The sequence below is a fragment of the Stegodyphus dumicola genome, chromosome 12 (assembly GCF_044657685.1).
Source record: "Stegodyphus dumicola isolate Sdum_Otavi_A_Nest chromosome 12, ASM4465768v1".
In the NCBI taxonomy this organism is placed as follows: domain Eukaryota; kingdom Metazoa; phylum Arthropoda; class Arachnida; order Araneae; family Eresidae; genus Stegodyphus; species Stegodyphus dumicola.
The window spans coordinates 67,934,922-67,955,394 of NC_140779.1; the positions used below are offsets into that span (position 1 = coordinate 67,934,922).

The 20,473-nt window shown below is 30.9% G+C and overlaps 1 protein-coding gene across 1 annotated transcript in view; it reads right to left on the bottom strand.

Moving 5' to 3' along the window:
• Slu7 (Pre-mRNA-splicing factor Slu7) overlaps positions 1 to 20,473 on the bottom strand; it is a 72,321-nt gene that overhangs the window by 10,740 nt on the left and 41,108 nt on the right. Inside the window, exons 4-10 of the mRNA XM_035356457.2 lie at positions 16,343 to 16,507; positions 16,141 to 16,215; positions 15,686 to 15,820; positions 13,724 to 13,821; positions 11,984 to 12,051; positions 6,141 to 6,337; positions 5,938 to 6,042 (exon numbers count right to left, since the gene is read on the bottom strand). Of these exons, the coding sequence (XP_035212348.1) occupies positions 5,938 to 6,042; positions 6,141 to 6,337; positions 11,984 to 12,051; positions 13,724 to 13,821; positions 15,686 to 15,820; positions 16,141 to 16,215; positions 16,343 to 16,507 (843 nt within the window). The remainder of the gene's footprint in view (positions 1 to 5,937; positions 6,043 to 6,140; positions 6,338 to 11,983; positions 12,052 to 13,723; positions 13,822 to 15,685; positions 15,821 to 16,140; positions 16,216 to 16,342; positions 16,508 to 20,473) is intronic.

Here is a 20,473-nt window from a genome sequence, read left to right on the forward strand (position 1 = left end):
GCAATGTCTAAAATACTAAAGAAAACCAATTCTGTAACAGCAAAAAGCCAGAAATATTTTGGGGGGGAAAAAAAAAAAAAAAAGGAGGGAAAAAGTGTAAAATTAATTTTATAGAGAAAACTGATGCATTTTCTGAGAATTTTGAATATTCTGAGACAATTACATGAGAAAAACGCTTACTATGAAAAAAATTAAAAAGAAGACATTTTTATTTAATTACATAGCTAATTTCAATATGTTACCATTATCTTAATGAAATTTATCAACGTTATGATGTTTTAAAAAAATTGTTGAAAAATTTTCAGATCTCGGAATTAAAAATGTTCTATAGAAACTGATCTTAAAATCGCCAAAACGTTGACAAGTCGCCAAATTTAGAACCGTTTAATAAAAGAATTCACATCCCCAAAAGTGAAAACTTGTTTAAGAGCTCTCTATTAGAAAAATTGAATTTCGAAATGCTTATGTTTCACTTCTTGCTTGGAAATTTGAGTATCCCATCATTTATATTAGAAATAGAAACAAATTATAACCCATGAACCCATTCAAAAGATAGCCATATATGTCAGAGAATCGCCAAATATTCGTCTAAAATGCTAATTCACACTCAAAATGGAGTCATAAAAAACAGACAGAAATTTCAGATGATTACAATTAAGGACCTTCTGCTAATTTTGGCCAAAATTAAGGACTTTTAAGGACCAAAAATCGATTCCAAAACATTTAAGGACTTTTAAGGACCGTACAAACCCTGACTTAATTATGCAACAGGGAAAAAGGAAGCTGGTTACAGTATACAAACTGGAAAGTTAAATAAAAACAGATGATGTGAAGCTATGGCATTGAAGATTTTGCCATGTAAATTTTGATTATATACAAAATACTAGTAAAAACCAAAGCATGAAAGGTTTACCAGAAATAAAAAAACAAATGGAGAAATGTGAACCTTGTATTATTGCTAAATCTAGTAGAATAACTTTTAAAACTGTTCCTAAGAGATCTAAAAATCATTGCAGTTGGTTTATTTAGACGTTTGTGGCCCCTCCCAGGTCGTCTAGAGGTGGCAATAAATATTTCCTCACTATCTTAGATGACTAAAGTAGATTAGTAACAGTATATTGTATGAAAAATAAAAATGAATCACTCGTTAACTTTAAGAAATATCATAGGCTAAAGGAAAAATTGACAAATAAAAAATTAATAAGTATACGCACCAACAACAGTGGTGAATTCTGTAACAAGCAAATCGAAAGGTACTTAACCGAAAACGGAATTAGTGTTGAACATACAAATGCGTTCATGCCAGAAGAGAACAGCGTGTGTGAACGATTTAACTGAACGGTATTAAAGATATGCTTAATGATAGTAAAATGGAAAAAGCATGGTGGGCTGAACTTCTTCGATGTTTCATGCATACGTGGAACAGGGTGTGCCACAAGAGTAACGAAACTCTTTATGAAATGTTCCTCAATAGAAAACCCAGTGTTGTTTATTTTAAGGTATTTGGCTGTAAAACCTATATTGGCATACCAAAACAAAATAGAGATAAATTACAAATGAGATGCAAAAAAGGAATCATGATAGGATATGGAAAGGAAACTCAGGGTTATAGAATATGGCTACCAGAAGAACACTGATTAATAGAAACCTGTAATGTGAAATTCAATGAAAAACTGAACGCAGAAGATAGCATCCTGGGCCACAAATCAAAAAAGACTAGACAAATCGGAATGGTTATCAGAATCGGATAAAGAACAGGAAACTTCATTAGAACATAAATCTACTCCGAAAGAGGTTTCAGACTTAAACTGGTAAAGAAAAGTGGTTAAGAGGCTAGATGGAACACAGATATATATTAATACACAGAAGGAACAGACACTTGTTTCAGGTCTCATAATGACATTGAAAAATATTGCGAGGCTAGAAATATTAAATTTGAAAGAGATATGTTTGACTTTAGTGGCAAAAACGAATACTCTGGAAAAGTTAATTTTGTAGAACAAGAGGATAGTTCCGTATCTGAAGAGGCAAACTCTAGAAATTATTATCCCACAAAATTTTAAAGAAGCACAGAAATCTGTAAATTCCAAAGAACAGCATTAGGCAATGAGGGAAGAAATTGACAAGAAGAAATGGAAGGTCTGGGAATTAGTTGAGAAGCCAGAAAATAAAATTATGCTCGGAAACAAATGGGTCTATTCGCTAAAAAGAGATGAAAAGAATGAAGTAGTTAAATATAAAGCACGTCTAGTAACATACACATTCAGACAGAAAAGGGGTGAAGATTTTGATGATGTTTACAGTTCTGTAGTAAATTTTTCAATCATAAGAATATTTTTCACAATACTAGTGTGTTTGTATGGATGAACTAACTGTCGGTTAGATGTTAAAAATGCCCATGTATATGCAAAGCTCAATAGGGAAATAAATGTGACTCAGCCAGAGGAATTTATTGAAGAGAAAAATAAAATGTGCTTATTACACAAGGCCATTTACAGTCTGCATCAAAGTGGCCATGAATGGTTTTGTGAATTTGAAAATACTTTAGAAAATCTAGATTTTAAGAAAATTCTGCGGTATAATTGTGTTTAAAAAGCTGCAATGTAATCCTTTTATTATATAGATGATATTGTAATTTTTAGTAAAGATCAACAGTGTATAGATAAAGTAATCTCACAGTTGGGTAAGTTTTTCAATCTTAAAGTATTATGCAGAACTAGAAAATTACTTGGAATTGAATTTTTAGAAAACAGCAAGGGCAATTTTATACATCAGCAAAAATACATCGAAGAAATTTTTGCAAAATTTAAACATTTTCAGATACCAATAACTTTACTTTCCATAGCTAAAGGCACTTTTCTTACAAAATTAGACTGTCCATCTACAAGTGCAAAAACTGCTGAAATGAAATGCAAAAAATACCTTTTAGAAATCTATTGGGATGTTTAGTTTTTGTAGTTAACAGAAGAAGGCCCAATATTGTATATGCAGTAAATATCTTATCGCAATTTCAGGAGAGTCCAAACAGGTTTTCACCACACTAGCTTCCAGGAATTACTGTTTTGTAATGAAATTACTTTCCCCTCCTTCCTCCTTGGAAGCATTCACATATTTCAAACATTCTCTTTTCATTCATAGTATCATCTGGAATTTGTGGTGGTTAGCAAGTAGCGTGCTTGAAATGGGAAAATACAGCAGCTATTAAACTGAAAGTCATAGAATTTGAGCAGGCAAATGGAAAAAGAGCAGCAGTAAGAGTATATAAGGTGGATGAAAAGTGTATGCGCAACTAGAGCATACAGCGTGATCAACTGGAGGCAACGAACAAAATAAGGCATGCATTTCGTGGTTTGAAATGTCAGCTTCCGAACTTCAAAAAAAGTAGTTGCACTATGTTTGTGATATGCGTGCTCAAGGGTACATTCCTATATTGCAATTCAAGAAGAGTAAAGGCTGGTTGCGGAAAATAATGAAACAAAATGGATTTTTATACAGTGCATCAAAACAGGTTTTTTTTTTAAAAATTTTTTTTATAATGTGTGCAAGACATTAAAAGAACCAAAGCTTATTTAATTTGTATAAAAGTAAATATTAAAACTGCAAATGTTGGTTAATTTGTGCCTCTATATTGTGTTCCTGTGCGAACTAATACGCGCCGAGTGTTGATAATATAATTGGGGTAATTTATATTATATGTGTGGATGGGAGAAAGTGAGTTTGTAAATTTTAGGTAGCTATTAGACAACTTTAAATTTGATGCTTTTATTACTTATGCCCTTTTCTTCCATTTAGAACTCAACTTGGCTATTTGAAATGAAATTTACTAACAAAATTACTCGTGAGAAAAAGCATGACATTTGAACAACCCGTGTAATGTCCGCACCTGCATTTTAGTGATGTAATTTTAGTAAAAAAAGTTCGGATATTACATGATCATATATAGTATTCAAGATGGTAATTCAAATAAAGGTATGACCTTTCCCCGCAATCCTCAATTTTACATAACTATACACACAAATTTGCATTCTTATGATTTTTAAAATATTAAATTGATATTAATATCATTTTAAAGTATTACTTCTAAAAACTGCTTTAATTGTTTAAAATATTAAATTTGTTTGAAAATAGTTAATATTTTAAACAAATTGAAAATACGATAATAAAATTGTGTAATATCAGTAGCAGGTTAGCAGTATCAAAATTTTGCAGCTAATATATATTTGTTTCACATCAGAGATTAAAATTTTGTTTGCATGTCTTTCTCAATTATACATCACTTGCCAATAGTCCCTTGAAAGACATATAAATGGTATTCCACTGTACTTAAATTGTAAACGGCATATCGGTAAACTCAATAAGTGTGTGTACTTCTGAATACAAACAGCAACTTCTGACTGTCATCCCAGGCATTTGATTCAGTAAGGCTCGGTTGTTTACTTCCTCCCTTGAATGTGCAATATCACTGCTGGTTGCTTGACATCTCAATTGATAAAACAGTGAAGTGCTCAAAAGATTCAGGGCAAATACACAAATGCTTTTGCTCTTATATATCTGCCCTGAATTCATTGTTGCACACAGCTCAGATATTAGAAAGAAAAAAACTTCCTTACAAAGCCATTTTATTTCCAATACCTTCCACTTTTAAAAATATATAAATAAATAAATTATATTTATTTCCCACATTCCTGTGCCAGTGCATTTCTCTTTTATTTTGAATGGACAACAAATGTTTTGTATCATGACTGTTAACTTTATACAATTTGATAAGAATGATATTATTATCACCTTACTACAATCCTTTTAACTTCTGAAAAAGGTATTTTTATTCTTCCCTTCCTTTTCTTTTGAAGAATCCACAGATTTACATGACACTGTCTAGAGCTTGATTCCTGTATCATACTTGAAACATGGTGTCTATTTAAAAATTTTGACATTCATTTGCTATTTTATTCCTCTGATTGGCCAAAATACATACATTTTTAGCAATATTTGTCCTAATACCTTTAAATAAGTAGATACACATACATCTTGAAATGTATCCAAACCTTTCATACAGTATAGTATATCTGAAAGAAAAGTAGTTGCACTATGTTTGATACAAAAACTGATAAAAAGATACAGGCACATTTGAAATAATAATAAATATATATACATAAACCTCTTTATCATATGCCTTTTAGGAGCTTTGAAAGTTTAAGTGCAAAACCTTTAGTCACTTGGAGGGTTAATAATGTTTTCGCAGAATTCAATGCACATCTTTTCTTCGTCTGCTCTAAGTTTTTGAGAACAAATCTTTCTTTTCATTACACTTTTGGTTAAACATAACGAACTGAAAACTTGGATACATCAGATTCTTCACCAAACGTTTCACATGGCCATTTCAGACAATATATTTTTAATTAGTTGAAACCACAGATTTAAGACTTCTAAGGATTCTCTGATTTTAATCACCATTATTTTGCAATATTTGCACCATGTGAAAACTTAATGACATAATAATAAAAAGGAACCTTATCATTTTTATAAAATTCATTGTCAGGGCTGCAATATATTTTCTCACAGATTCAATTTGAGCATCCCTAGCAAATTTTGATAATTGTGTACTAGCCAGCACGTAGCCATACACTTTTAATAACACTAATGACTCACTCATGACTACAGTATTGCAACAACTTTGAAGCTATCCCAAAACTTTGCTCTCCTGTGAACACTGGCAACCCTAGAACCTACTGTGGATGGCATTAGCAATGGATCCTGAGGAACCAGATAGTGTACCAGTATGCAAATTTTTGGCAACTGAACAGCCATGAATAACACACAAACATAATTTAACATCATAATTCAATCTCAACTATAACATTTACAGAAGGAAGACATAACAACCCAAATGATCAACATGTCATATTAAATAATTTCTACTAAAGTAATGATACATACTGTATGATTATTGATGTAAACATCTTCTTCATACTTTGACCGCACAATAACTTTCTCATTTCCTTTGATGATTTGCCCTTGTCTTGAGTATTCAACATAATCTTCCTACAATTGCAAGGGGAAAAAAAGGGGGGAAATATTTCAATTTTTCTTATCCTAAATATTAACTTATTTATTGAAATGAAATGAATACAAAAACTTACAGTCTGTGCAAAAATAAGTTCTTTTGGGAGTGCTTCAAGGTGTTCTTCTCCTCCATATTTCTCAACTATGCCTCCTTTAATGCTATCTTTCACTTCTTCCTTTTTTATCTGAAATTCTTGATGGAGTAATTCTGCTTTTGTTGGTTCAGCCAACAAATTAACTTCAACTCCTTTTTCATAAGCTTGCCATGCAAATACTAAAAATAAATGAGAAAGTCATTTTTTAATGGAACACATTATTAATTTGTCAACTCCAAAAATAGTTGGAAATGAATTATCAAACAATGAGGCACATTTCTCTCAGATGTTAAAAATCTGAGAGAAATGTTAAACATAAGGTAGACAGACATCTGTAGAGTCACACATCCTCAAGATGGATTTTAATTCAACTAAAGACCATACTAAATAATAATAATAATAGTCATATTTTAGACCAGTTTTTAATTGATTATCAATTGCAGCCTATTAGTTTTTTTTAAAGTTAAGACAATTTTTTTCAGGGTAATTATTCTTTTAAAAAAATATCATTCTTGATCTAGTTTTCTGATTTTTTACAGTTGCTGTTTTATTACCTTAATTTTGGGTCAATACCTGTTATATTCAAACCAAATACTTTTTATTCCTGTCTAAGTATTCTAGTAGTATAAGCCAAAATGATATTTAATTTATCAATGAAGAATCAATTATTACTTTTTTCTCAAATCACACTCTCATTCAGCAGTATTACTTTAGATGAAGAAACTCATGGTTTAATGTACAATAAAGTTCCACAAAATATTAGCAAAAGAACAAAAGTAGAGATAAAAAGGAACTATGAGATAATTGCATTTACTAATCTAATATTAAGTTCATTAAGAATAATACACCAAGAAAATATAATAAAAAATATAGTAATATAAGAAAAACACTTTATTTGCTTGATTTGTTAGAGAAAAATTTTAATTTTAAATAATTGCTTGATTTGTAAGAGAAAAATTTTAATTTTAAATAATGAGCTTTTTTATAAGCATGTAAAGTCTTTCTATTATTTTGATAATTACCTCTTTTCTGCCCTAAAATGTTTATAAATTCATACTCCTCACAGATACCATTGCTTGCTTATGTTTTCTTATGCTAATAAATTCCTGATTTACATATTAAATCATACCTCTGAATAACTAACAATATACTGCGATAATCAGCACCCTAAAAACAATAATCTTACATATGCATAAAAAAGAAAACTAAGCTGAAATATATATATATATATATATATATATATACATGCATATGATAACCCTTTATATTAATTTTAATGCATGTTTTGCTGATTAAGTTCTGCCTGAAATTAAAGAGTCAAATAAGATGTTCATCAAAACCTTTCAATTGAAAAAATTCTTTGGATTTAAAAAAAAAAAAAACTGCCTACTATATTTTCCTGTATAGAAATACACCACCTTTTTAAAAACGTATATTCCAAGCATATAATGATATTTTCAAAATTACCCTAAATTCTAAATTTAAGAAATTATATATCATTTTAAAGATAATTTTACATAGAATTCAAAACTTTTTACTGCTTTAAAAATAACATCATTATTTGAAAGTCATGGAAGAAAGAACATAATAAACCAATAAAAAATTTTAATTTCCTTTTTCATTTTACTGCAGCTGTCTCTATTGTCTAAATTCTGCTCATAAAAGAAAAAGACTGTTACTTGCTTTAAAAATTCTGTGACACTGTGTTATAATTTGAAATTTTTTTTAAGTTAATAAAAAAAATGTTAGTAAACAAAGGATTATCTTGCTGCCAAATTGCTATGAAATCTGGCTGTCATCATTCAACAGTTAGTAGATGCATTGACTTAATTTTACTAGAAACTCAAAACATCAGCCCTGAAAAAGACCCAGGAAAAATTCAATACAAAATGACCAAAGTCTTATTCATGCCCTTAAAAGATTCTTTTCATAGTTCTGTAAAATTGTGGTATAAGTGGCAAATAAGTACAGTCAAAAGTCGTTAATCCGGACTCGTCGGGACTTCGGCGATTCCGGATTATAGATAGATCATCAGTTTAAATCTGGTAAGATGGCATGTGGAAATTATAAAATTTAAAAAAATGAAACCGCAATTTCTGAAATAAAGAGCAATTGTGATCTAAAGGGTATCAAAATTGACAAAAAAAAAAAAAAAAAAAAAAAAAAAAAAAAAAAAAAAAAAAAAGCTTAATATTTATTTATTTACTTTATTAAACATTTCTTTCAATGCAAGTTGTTAAGTTGCTTCGTTTTATGTGATAATACTTTCTCTTTAGTTCTATAAACAGACATAATTTCTTCTTCAGTTACAAAGTTCCGCTGTTCAAGTCCTAAAATTGCTGTGTCGAGAATACCGACTAATTTGTCAATCGAAATTTTTTCGTTTTCAATAACCTCTGTGTCACTTTCTTCACTATCGGAAGCGAATTATAATGACGAGGAATTTGATTTAAATCATATCAAAGACTGAGAACATCGAGATGAAATACTACATTTAGTAAGGAATTATAAGCCAAATAAAATAAAAACATCTGCCCTGAAGATAAGGATAGTGCTGGCAGATCAACTTCCAACTCATTGCGCCCCGCCGCGGCGTCCCCCCCCCCGCTGCAGAGTAGCGTGAAATTGATAAACATATTTCGGAATGGTTAGAGAAACGAAGGATATGCCTTTATCCATTTATTGCAGCAATTCCACTTTTTGTTTGATGGACCTCGAAAAATGCTTTCGCTTTGTAGATACTTTGGCAGCTCCAAAATCGGAAATTCTTTTTGACATAATCGAAGGTTCAAGCTTACTTTTATAAAATTGCTCTAACAGTCTGCAAAAAATAATAAGCCGGATCCAAAATGAAGATTAAGGAACAACGCAATCTGCAACATTAACTGATTTAGATAATTTTAACTTAGCTTATACCGTCCGTTATACATTAAATGCACATGTGCACATTCACAGCCGTAAAGGTCTGACACGCATGCGTCAACGCAGAAAGTTTGTAGCTTTGAGGTCCGGATTATGGGTGTCCGAATTAACGACTTTTGACTGTAGTACAGTTAGCATTTCTAAGTGGCTTGTAAATCAGAAACTGAATCAAAATAGCTTCAGAACTCATTAGCTTGTGAAAGATTTTTTTATTAATAAAAAACAATGGCTAAAGTAAGTACTGTGGGTATGTGATCATGTAAAGTGGCCATTAAATCAATGGTGAAAGCTATATAGAGTAATACAGGAACACGTTCTTTTTACATCCTATGAAATAGCCACTTTTGCAGAATGCTATACGCCAGGGATTGTCAAACTTCAAGACGATGTGAGCCGCATGATAGATTTTATGAGCGTTCGAGAGCTGAAAGTGCAAATTTATATCATTTTTAAAATAATGAGATAGGTTTTGAATATAAAGAAACTTTTGAAGTAAATTAATGAATATGTGATTAACGTGATTACGTATAAATATGAATAAACACACCTTATATCTACTGTTTTGTGTTCATAAAAGTTAAGTCTCAAAGAAATAAAAATTTGCAACTCTTGTAAGAAAAAACACTCAACCGAGCGTTTTTTTCTTCAGGTAGAGAAACTAAATATTTTCTTCTGATTTCCTTTATACCTCTCTGTTTGTAATTATTGTTGTTTTATTTTAGTAGAAGTAAAATGAATCAGAAGCATATTCAGTGGTCTACAATTACATAAAAAATGTTTTTTGAGTAAATTACAAATTGTTATTTAAAAGAAAATTCAGTGTTCTTTTTCTAACTCATAAGCAGTCTTGCAGAACGAACACGAACGAACACACACACACACACAACACACACACAAAAAAAAAAAAAAAAGAATATGAATGAAATTTCAGAGGTATGTTTGAATATTGAATAATCAGTATTTCTCATGGCAGCCTTGACTGATACAGTATTTCAGTGTGGCATCCAATGGAATCTGCCAGAATTTGTCAGTAATCAGTACACTGCGCATCATTGAAAATTCTTAAAACTCTCTTTCAAATCATCCCAATACATTTGGACAGAGATAACAAAGTACATGAGCATCACTGGAAATTCTCGGAACTATATCTTGAATCATCTCGATAATTTTGGACACAGATAACAAAGTTCATGTGCATCATTGAAAATTCTTGAAACTATCCCTCGAACTGTCCTGATTAATTTGGACACAGATAACGAAGTTCCTACGCATAATTGAAAATTCATGAACCCACCTCTTGAATCATTACAATAATTCTGGACGTACATAGCCTACTGCTAATAAATGTAATAATTCATGCCAGACTATATAAACGCTCCGTCAAGCCCATATTTCATCTGTCTACCAGCCGAACTCTTCAACCCTCAGCTGTTTAATTTTGATCTATTTTTCAAATACATGGCATATCAAAACTCATGTTACAGGAAGAAAACATACCTGTCACTACTGTAATGAATTTATTTCACAAACGCAGATGTAACGCAAACATGTAACTCTTCGTATTTCCATGGATATTCATAGATGTTTGATGTGAAGGCCTTTTGTAATATGGCAAACATCTACACAACAGTTTAGTTCTTAAGCTCTTGCCAAATAGGTATACGGATCCACCATATTCTAACTGTCGGACACACAAAAGCAGTCAAATGATTTAACCATCTCGTCTTGAATTTCAAAGTAACATAACTCGGGCGAAATTAAAATAAATTATTGTCAGCAAAACGGTTACATAATACAACTTTTCACTCGGGTACCTAACCTGCACACACAAAATAAATCTCAAATGGAGTTTGAAATGGAGTCTGTATGAAAATACTTTAGAAAACAAAAGTTCAGACTTTAAAAATATGCGTTTAAGGGAGCAATATTCCACATTATTGCCTGAAATGTGTAGTGATCAAGCAATGGATCATAGTACAACTTTGTGTTTGGCTACCAAGCTTTCCTGAAGGACATATCAAACTGATGATCAAAAATTAGAAAGACAAAAGACAAAAAAAAAAAAAAAAAAAAAAAAAAAAAAAGATTAAAAGAATTGTAATCACAGCCGGGCAATTGGTGCAGTTGCAAAGCGGCAGTACTAAGGGGTGAACATTTTTAGATATGTTGGGCAGTAAAATGCCTCTAACCTAGCGTGACAGAAAGAAGGTCATCAAATAAGAAATCTAAAAATACAAAAAAATATCACAAGCTAAAGAGATTTTACCAATATCAGTATGCAGATTTTGATAGAAACTTTGCAGAAAAAAGACATTTGTGTTCTGTTGATCCCTTATTGCTTAATGCAATGTTATTGATATGAAGATTAAGATAAAAGATCTCTATCTAGAATAACAATATTTGATAAAATATGAATTAAGTATTTTGACTGAAATTTAAATCTTGTCAAACTAGCAACTCATTCCGCGACTCCAATTATTTCAGCATACACAACCATTGGCGAAATAAATTATGATCTGTGCCTAGAATTTGCAAGGAATTATTATGAAAGATAAAGTTTCAGGTGGGAAAAGTGTGTGGTTGTGGTACTGAATTGTGTGTGAGTGTGGAAAAGTTGTGGTATTGAGAACGATTGTAAAATTTGGATCAATATTTAAAAAAAAAAAAAAAAAAAATTATCTCTAGTTAGGTGATAAAAGAAGCACTCAAAAGGCAATAATTCCTTGGGTACTTAAATGCCTTCCTTCTTTTAACCTCTAGTTATTTCATGCACAAAATAGATTACTGCAGACTTAAAAAATTAAACATATGAAGTTCACAAAAATAATGCATTTTTAAACATTAGTAAATTTTAATTAATTGCTTTCAGAATCTTAAATACATATATGTTACAAATCACTTACACTGCGTTTGACTATGTTTTGAAGTATCTCCCGTATAACGGACAAAGTTGTCACCAGCATAATTCAACCTATAACAAAATTTTTAAAAATTATTATTATAAAATTACAAACTGCTTGGTAATTTTTTAAAATTAAATTTAATAGTATTTTTACAATTTGGCACTATTAAATTTCCAAGGCAAGGGTTATACTTATTTTAGCAAATTTATTCAATCAATTCTTAAACAATATACTCAAAACCCAAATCATGCAATATTTTTTAAATTGATTTCTACTTATTTTCAAAAAAGTAGAAATCAATATATATATATTGAATGTAGTATTATTTTCTACTTATTTATATACTTCCAATTACAGAAGTGTTTTAAATGATGAAAAATCATGCTTCGGCAATGTCAAATTAGGGAGGAAAAATCAACAAATAACAAAATCTAACTTTTAATGCACACTCCCGTTTCCTATACCTATATTTGGGAAAGTTTTATATTCATTATGAAAAAATAAAATTTCAAGAAGTTTGACTTCTGTATGAAAAAATTCACCTGAATATTCAATTTCAAAATTTGCAATTTTTGATGTAATTTTTGTTTGCTTTGAGAGATCAGTTAATTAAGAGCAGAAAAAAGTGTGTATAATTTAATATGCTGCACAAGAAAGTCATATAGTTTTCCACATCAGATTTTTTATTAATATTCTAAAAATGATTTTCAAGACTACTTGAAGTTATGCTGTTCAACATTCACAATGGTAAAATATACAGATATTTTTATCACCGATTCTCCAAAATAAAACAATGTTACTAAAGTGTTATAAACATGAGGAAGCATTAATAAAGTAATAGCCCATAGGCCAAAAAAAGGAAAGGGCAACTTTAGGTGGGTGTAAATTTTCGAATAAAAGAACAGCTTTAAGTGCAATCAAATAAAATTCAATACATTTTTGTCCAATTTCATGTCACAATCCTCCAAACCCCACCGTGGGAGAAAAACACAGCCTGCAATATCTTTTTTTTTCTTTTTATGAAAATGTTTTTTTATCAGTTTCAAGTGTTTCGTAGCATTTATTAAGTTTAATGTCAGGATGAGCTTGCAAGAAAGACTTAACTGATGCTAACTCCCACAAGTATATAGTAAATGAATTGGCAGAAGTGAAAGGAATACACTATCAAATAAAACATGCTTGTGTTTGAAAACCTAGCAAAGGCAGAATAACCATTTTGACTTATATTTTAATCTTATAATTTAACAGTCATATTTTAGTTTTAAAAGGTGGTCATTCATATAGAATTTTCCCTTGTAAAAAATATATCTTTCCTGAAGAAATAGAACAGCTAATTTTTTTCCCCATCTTTTGATTAATGCCAAGTTGTGGCAATCATTACAATCAGATTTAAAAAAATAATTAGATGAAAAGCATAATTGCATGCATGATAGTTAGGAAGAGAAAGAAAGCATCATCATGAAAGAAGCCACCCAAACCAGCAACACTTAATGCCAAGGAAAAAACAATATGTGGTATGACTTTCACAGGAAAGTACTTAATAGTCTAACAGCCAGATATGATATAAAATCAAAAATGATTTCGTATCATACAGGATAAAATATTCAAAGGTATCAGCATGAAGACATTACAGAAATAAAATTCTGTTCATGAAATTTCCATAAGACTACTTTAAATTCAAAATAAAATATACAGATACAGTTTATCAAAATTAGTAGAAAATTTTAAGTTGCAACTTACTCTTCTGGATTTAGACCAGTAGTTTTATACGGATTATCCCTCATGGCTCTAGTTTTGGGATCATAATATGCTGAATTTGGATCCAGGTTCCTCAAATACTGTGAAAAAAAAAAATGGGGAGGCGGACAATTTAGTTTTACAGCGAAATGAAAATAAAAATCAATATACCAGTGTAGACATAAAATCTGTGAACATATTATATTAACATGAAAGAAATACCTTGATTATATTAACATATGGTGAAACTGTTACTTACTAACACAGATAGAAATGTCTACAGAGTCCATTGTAAAGACTTATTTTTCAAGATTAAACATGGGGAAAAAAAAAAAAAAAAAACTGAAAGGTTTCAGATTTTAAATTACATCTAAAGGGGACTTTTTTTTTTTTTTAAATGTTTTGTGTGTTACCTTTATTTACTAAATATCATATTCTACGACGGCTATCCAGAAAGTAGATTACGTTTTGGAATAAAAAAATAAACAAAGTATAGGAAACAAATTTTATTATATACAGATGAAAGCCACACTCAAATACTACTTTTCTACATAGTCACCATACAAATTAAGGCATTTATCGTAGCGATGTACGAGCTTGGAAATTCCTTCGTCGAAAAATTCGGCCGCCTGCGCCTTCAACCACTTCGTTACCTCTTCTTGCCTTCCATCTTGCACAAAACTTGTGGTAACCAAGCTTTTCGCTGATGATTTTGTGCAACAAACTCCGCGAAATTTGTGGAAAACTCAAAGAAAGTTCCGTTATTGTGAAATTTCGATTTTCACGGACTTTAGCATCGACTTTTTCGAGAAGTTCGGCGGTCACTATGCTGGGTCTCCCACTTCGATCTTCGTCGTGAACATTGGTTCGGCCATTATGAAATCTTATGACCCACTGACGCACTCCACCTTCAGTGATAATGTTGTCCCCATACACTTCACGAAGCTGCCGATAGATTTCTATCGGTTTACAGTTTTTTGCAGTCAGAAACCTTATTACTGAGCGCACCTCGCGGGATTTTCAATTAACGCAGACATTTCAAACCGTCACAGATTCTGAACGGAGCACAGCACGAACCTCTCACTAGCACGGCTAGATGCAGACTGAGCTGCGCAACGCTCTGACGCCAAGATGGCCGCGCTAGCCCCGCCCCTAGCGGACACAGACGGAAACGTAATCTACTTCCTGGATGGCCCTCGTACATACCCAAAGTATAAAATTCAGTTCAACAGTATTATTGAAAATTAATTTTAAAATGAGCACATCTTTAGAATTTCCAATACAGAGTTTCGCGCGTTTAGAGACAAAAATGTTTTTTTTTCATAATAAATAAAAAAAAATTTTTTTCCAAAGCGATCAGTGTTTCCTCTGCTCGCTTTGAAATTGTTTAGTTTCTTAATAAAAAATTCGTTGAAGTGTTACAAAATCTGAAATTGATAATAAAACAAATTTCAAATTCAAATTAGGGCTTCCACATGCCTGTATTCTAAGAAAGATTATGTTATTCAAATTTTGATGGCTCTAGGTACTGTTGTTTTATCACAATGCGAGAAACATACATACATTTATGCAGATTCTTCATTGTTTAATTTCTTTAAATATAAGACAAGGCGATAATATATGGGTGGCAACGATTTGAAAAGTGATACAGCATTTTAAAGTTTTTTCACATTTTAATAATTGCCCAAAAGATCTTTTAAAGTTTAATATAGTTTACCAGAAGATATTATCGATAGAGATGGCTCATATGGAAATACAAAACATGTTACAGGATGTTAGATGAATACACATTTAGACTAACATGGGGACATTATATACCTTCTGCATATTTAAAAAATGAAAATATATGTAATTTTATAAAAATATTTAATGTTTCTAATTAGATATACCATGAAGTAAATGCATTTTTATTTAAATCATACTTAAATCAATCAGACTAAAAAGAAAAAAAGAGATAGTTCTTACCTTGGCAGTATCTTCACGAATTCTAAGATTTCTAACAGTAATTCTTTGTTTGCTGTCTACTTTTGTACCCGGCATATCAGCATTGTCAGCATATTTTTCTTCATCATCATCATCATCTATATCCACATCAGCATTCTAAAAAATACGAATATATTGAAATATAGCTTACTGCACAGGGCAACATAAAAACACTTTTTATCAATTCCCTTTATACCCTTAACACATCGATAAAAGGGGAAAAAATATACATGATTACATTTCTTTATAATTTAGAAATATGAACATGAGCATCATTAATTAATATCATAAACCAAAAATAACTAATAAATAAATATTATGCTTGCAATCGATCTTCATGTTGTAAAACAGGTAAACAATCATTTTGCTTTATGATATCAAATTCATATTTCTTAAAAAAAAAGTAGAATTATAATAGTAAGATAAAAATTACATACTCCCTCTTTAGTTTGATTGGTTTCTCCAGACATATAATCTTGTTTTAATTTTTCTTCTTTTAGTTGACGTTTTGCCTGAAAAATGCAAAATCACGTGGAATTTAATGGAATTTCTTTTAAAAAAACTTAAATTTTGCAATTTAGGAATTTAAAATTCATCAAAATAAAAATTCAAGTTTTAAAATACATTATGAATACATACCTCTTCAACTTTAGAAAATTCGTCAACAATTGTTTGATAGTTTGTTGGATCATACCCATTCCAACGATCTCTCTTCCCATCATAATCCAGCATTAGTTTCGGAGGAAGAACTTCATCCGGAGCAAAACCATCTTGTGAGTACTTTGCACCTACCTTCCTTGGGCGCTGTAGAGAAGTATATAAATATTTGCATAATCAAACATGTAATAGAAAAATATTCAAAACACATTTCACAAAAAAATTTATCCTGGACAATCAAACAAGTTCTGAAGGAAAGAAACAACAAAAAGGGAAGAAAATAAATAATACAATATAATTATTGTGTTTCAAGTTAGATATTATATATAATATCTACTTTGAAACACAAGAAATATTCAGATGATAGAAAAAATATTTGTGTGTAAAAGAATAAAATTTACGAACACTTGTGCTGATAATAATAAAGTTTACATCAATCATAAAAGTTTAACAAAAAATTCTTTTTCATGCGCAATTTTCAATGGCATGCTCAAAGAGATTGGGGGGGGGGACCCTGATGTGACTAGCATATGACCTTCCACTAATTCCATGTTTTTAAATTCATAAAATTCAACAAACTTCCACTTAAGTATCATTTCTGATTGATTGTTTCTAAACAATCAAATATGTAATAGAAAAATATTCTTTTGTTGTTATAATGATTAGAAAGGTCTACAATAAGAAATTTTGGATTATATTTTATTAATTATAGGTATAATTGGCTACGTGTAAAAACTGTTTTTTCTAAATTTGTATGAATATAATCAAACATTTTCCCATTTATTTCTTTTTATTAAAAATTTTATTTTATTTGGGAGGCTGAATAACATATAATTTGTTTTTAATTAAAGAAAATTAAGTGTGTATAATATATTTAAAATAAATACTTTGTAACAAATTGCCATTAATTTAATTTTCTTCTACGTAATTTCTATAGTATTGGTACTAGGAGCTGTGTCTTTGTTCCTCTCTGCAGCACAGATAAGCTGTGAGAACAAGTGGTATTACAAATAGCCATGCCACACCACTGTGGCTATACTGCTATATTCTGAAAGCTCATTACTGGCTTTATTTTGGGTCACACAGGTTACGTTACAGTCTGCAAGTCTTTTTTCCTACAGCTTAGACACTTTTTTTTAAAAAAATAATGTACAGTGCATATGCATTTTTCTAATAGCATACAACTATAATTTGACTTCATACTTAGCAGGAGTGCTGATATAATTCTCATTAATTTGTATTACGAGCGCGGCCATCTTGGGGTCAGAGCGTTGCACAGCTCAGTCTGCATCTAGCCGTGCTAGTGAGAGGTTCGTGCTGTGCTCCGTTCAGATACTGTGACGGTTTGAAATGTCTGCGTTAATTGAAAATCCCGCGAGCTGCAAGGTGCGCTCAGTAATAAGGTTTCTGACTGCAAAAAACTGTAAACCGATAGAAATCTATCGGCAGCTTCGTGAAGTGTATGGGGACAACATTATCACTGAAGGTGGAGTGCGTCAGTGGGTCATAAGATTTCAAAATGACCGAACCAATGTTCACGACGAAGATCGAAGTGGGAGACCCAGCATAGTGACCGCCGAACTTCTCGAAAAAGTCGATGCTAAAGTCCGTGAAAATCGAAATTTCACAATAACGGAACTTTCTTTGAGTTTTCCACAAATTTCGCGAAGTTTGTTGCACGAAATCATCAGCGAAAAGCTTGGTTACCACAAGTTTTGTGCAAGATGGATTCCAAAAATCTTGACAGAGGACCACAAAAATCAGCGAATGGCTGCAGCGTTGAACTTTTTGGACGCTTACCATAAGGATGGTGACTCTTTACTCGATCGCATCGTTACTGGTGACGAAACATGGGTGACCTATTCCCTATTCCCAGCAATGAAGAAGTGGCTGGCTATGCAGCGTTTTGATGACGACGCACAGCTGCAAGAAGCGGTAACGAAGTGGTTGAAGGCGCAGGCGGCCGAATTTTTCGACGAAGGAATTTCCAAGCTCGTACATCGCTACGATAAATGCCTTAATTTGTATGGTGACTATGTAGAAAAGTAGTATTTGAGTGTGGCTTTCATCTGTATATAATAAAATTTGTTTCCTATACTTTGTTTATTTTTTTATTCCAAAATGTAATCTACTTTCTGGATAGCCCTCGTACATTTTAAGAACATAAATATTTTATTTAGAATATTTTGAATTTTCTACATGCAGTGCCAACCTAACACAGTAGCAGGTGATAAGTTGCACTATTTCACTTAAAAGAAGTGATGGAAGAAAGGAAAACAAAGCTAAAATATTAATATTACTGTTTATTAGAAGTGGATATGCAAAACATATATTTACTATAAATACAGCTTAAATAACATTCCATACAAACTCCAGATTAATTTGGGGGGAGGGGGAGCAAAATAGTGGCAGAAGCATCTGTATTGAGAATACAACAAAGCACACAAGGGCTATCTGCCTAAGGGACGGGGTGCCTTTGTGGAGGACTTTCTAAGGGAACTGGCTCGTGATGGCAGAAGCACTAGATAAAAACATGTGCCTGTCCAAAGACATACATTAAGGGAAACTGCAGGAAGTGACAATAAGATGTGACTGCTTCATAATTGCTATGTGCATTATGTATGCTAGTCATTAACCCCTTAACAATTATTTTGTAAAAAATTGTCCAATTTTTTTTATTGCAGAATTTTAAACTTTGTTAATATAGGTTATTTTAAACAACAATTTGACATATTATTCACTTAAGGGGTAATTACAGAGTGTTGAAAAAAAGGTTATATTAAAATCTTAAGAATATTTGTTGCTTTTAAAAAGTAACATCACAGAGAATAAAATGTCTGAAGCAAATATTTTGTTTATAATAATAATAATTTTGTTCTGATAATGTTCTTTTTAATTAACAGTCTATTTGAAGGTGCGGGAGGCACCACTACAGTCTATTTCCGGCCATAATCTAATGCTGGAAAAACTAACTTTGCACTTTCTTGATCAAACTCTTCTTCACTCTCCATTTAAAAGAAAGAAAGAAAAAAAAAAAAAAAAAAAAAAAAAAAGTGCCACAATACAATATAACACAGCATGAGCAGATAATTATTAGAACCTTGACCTCTTTAGAACACGTTAAGTAGTTGTACAAACAGATCAAAGTAGATCTCTTATGCTATCTTGTAACCACATTTGTAACTAACTAAACATAAAAAATTTATTCGGGATTAAATTTATAAACAGGATCTTGTCAAGATATATGCGTATTCTTAGGCTCTTGTTAATGTAAAAATTACAACATTGAGTATTTTTGCCTTCTATTAAATTAAGGGGTTAAGAGTCTATCAGAAAGAGAAGAGAAATTGCACACAGATACAAGGATAGAACAGCTGCAAAAACAATTTTGAAAAGACTTATGGATTAAAAATAAAAGGATGCTTATGTACACGTTGCACACACAAGAAAGGCACAGTTATATTCTTCCTGTTCTACTCGCCTGATAGACAAAAATTAACTTATGTTTTTCATACCTCGAAAGCATGACTTAGGATATGTAGATTTACATTTAGATTTACACTCAGCATTGTTCTAACATAAGCCTTTTTGACACAAAATCTAACTTTTTTCTGAAATGACCTACTGATTTTTTTTTTCTCTTCATATTTTGATTCTATGACCCAAAATATACCTAAGTGCCAAGTTTTGGAAAAATTGCCCTAGTAATTTAAAAAAAAAATTAGCTCTTTAGTGTTAATTGCATTTGCTATATATTTATTCATATCTTTTGTTTATTACACTTATTTGATTCCTTTTTTCACATTTTAAAATTAGGTTCAATCCATATAAAATTTGCAGCTATTTTCTGATTTGTTTTTAAAATTTATATTTTTTAGTAATTTTTGTATATTTTTCCAAAAATTTTTTGAATTATAACCTATTTCAATTAATTTAGATTTATAAGATTTTTGGTAAAAATATATTTCAGAGTGCCTCTTGAAAAATTGGCAACAATACACAATTTCAAGATGGCTGCTACACCAAAACAAAATAGCAAGTCAAAGAATTGCACAAGCTTGATGTCCATGTACACATCAATCTATTTTCACTTTAAAAAAAAAAAAAAAAAAA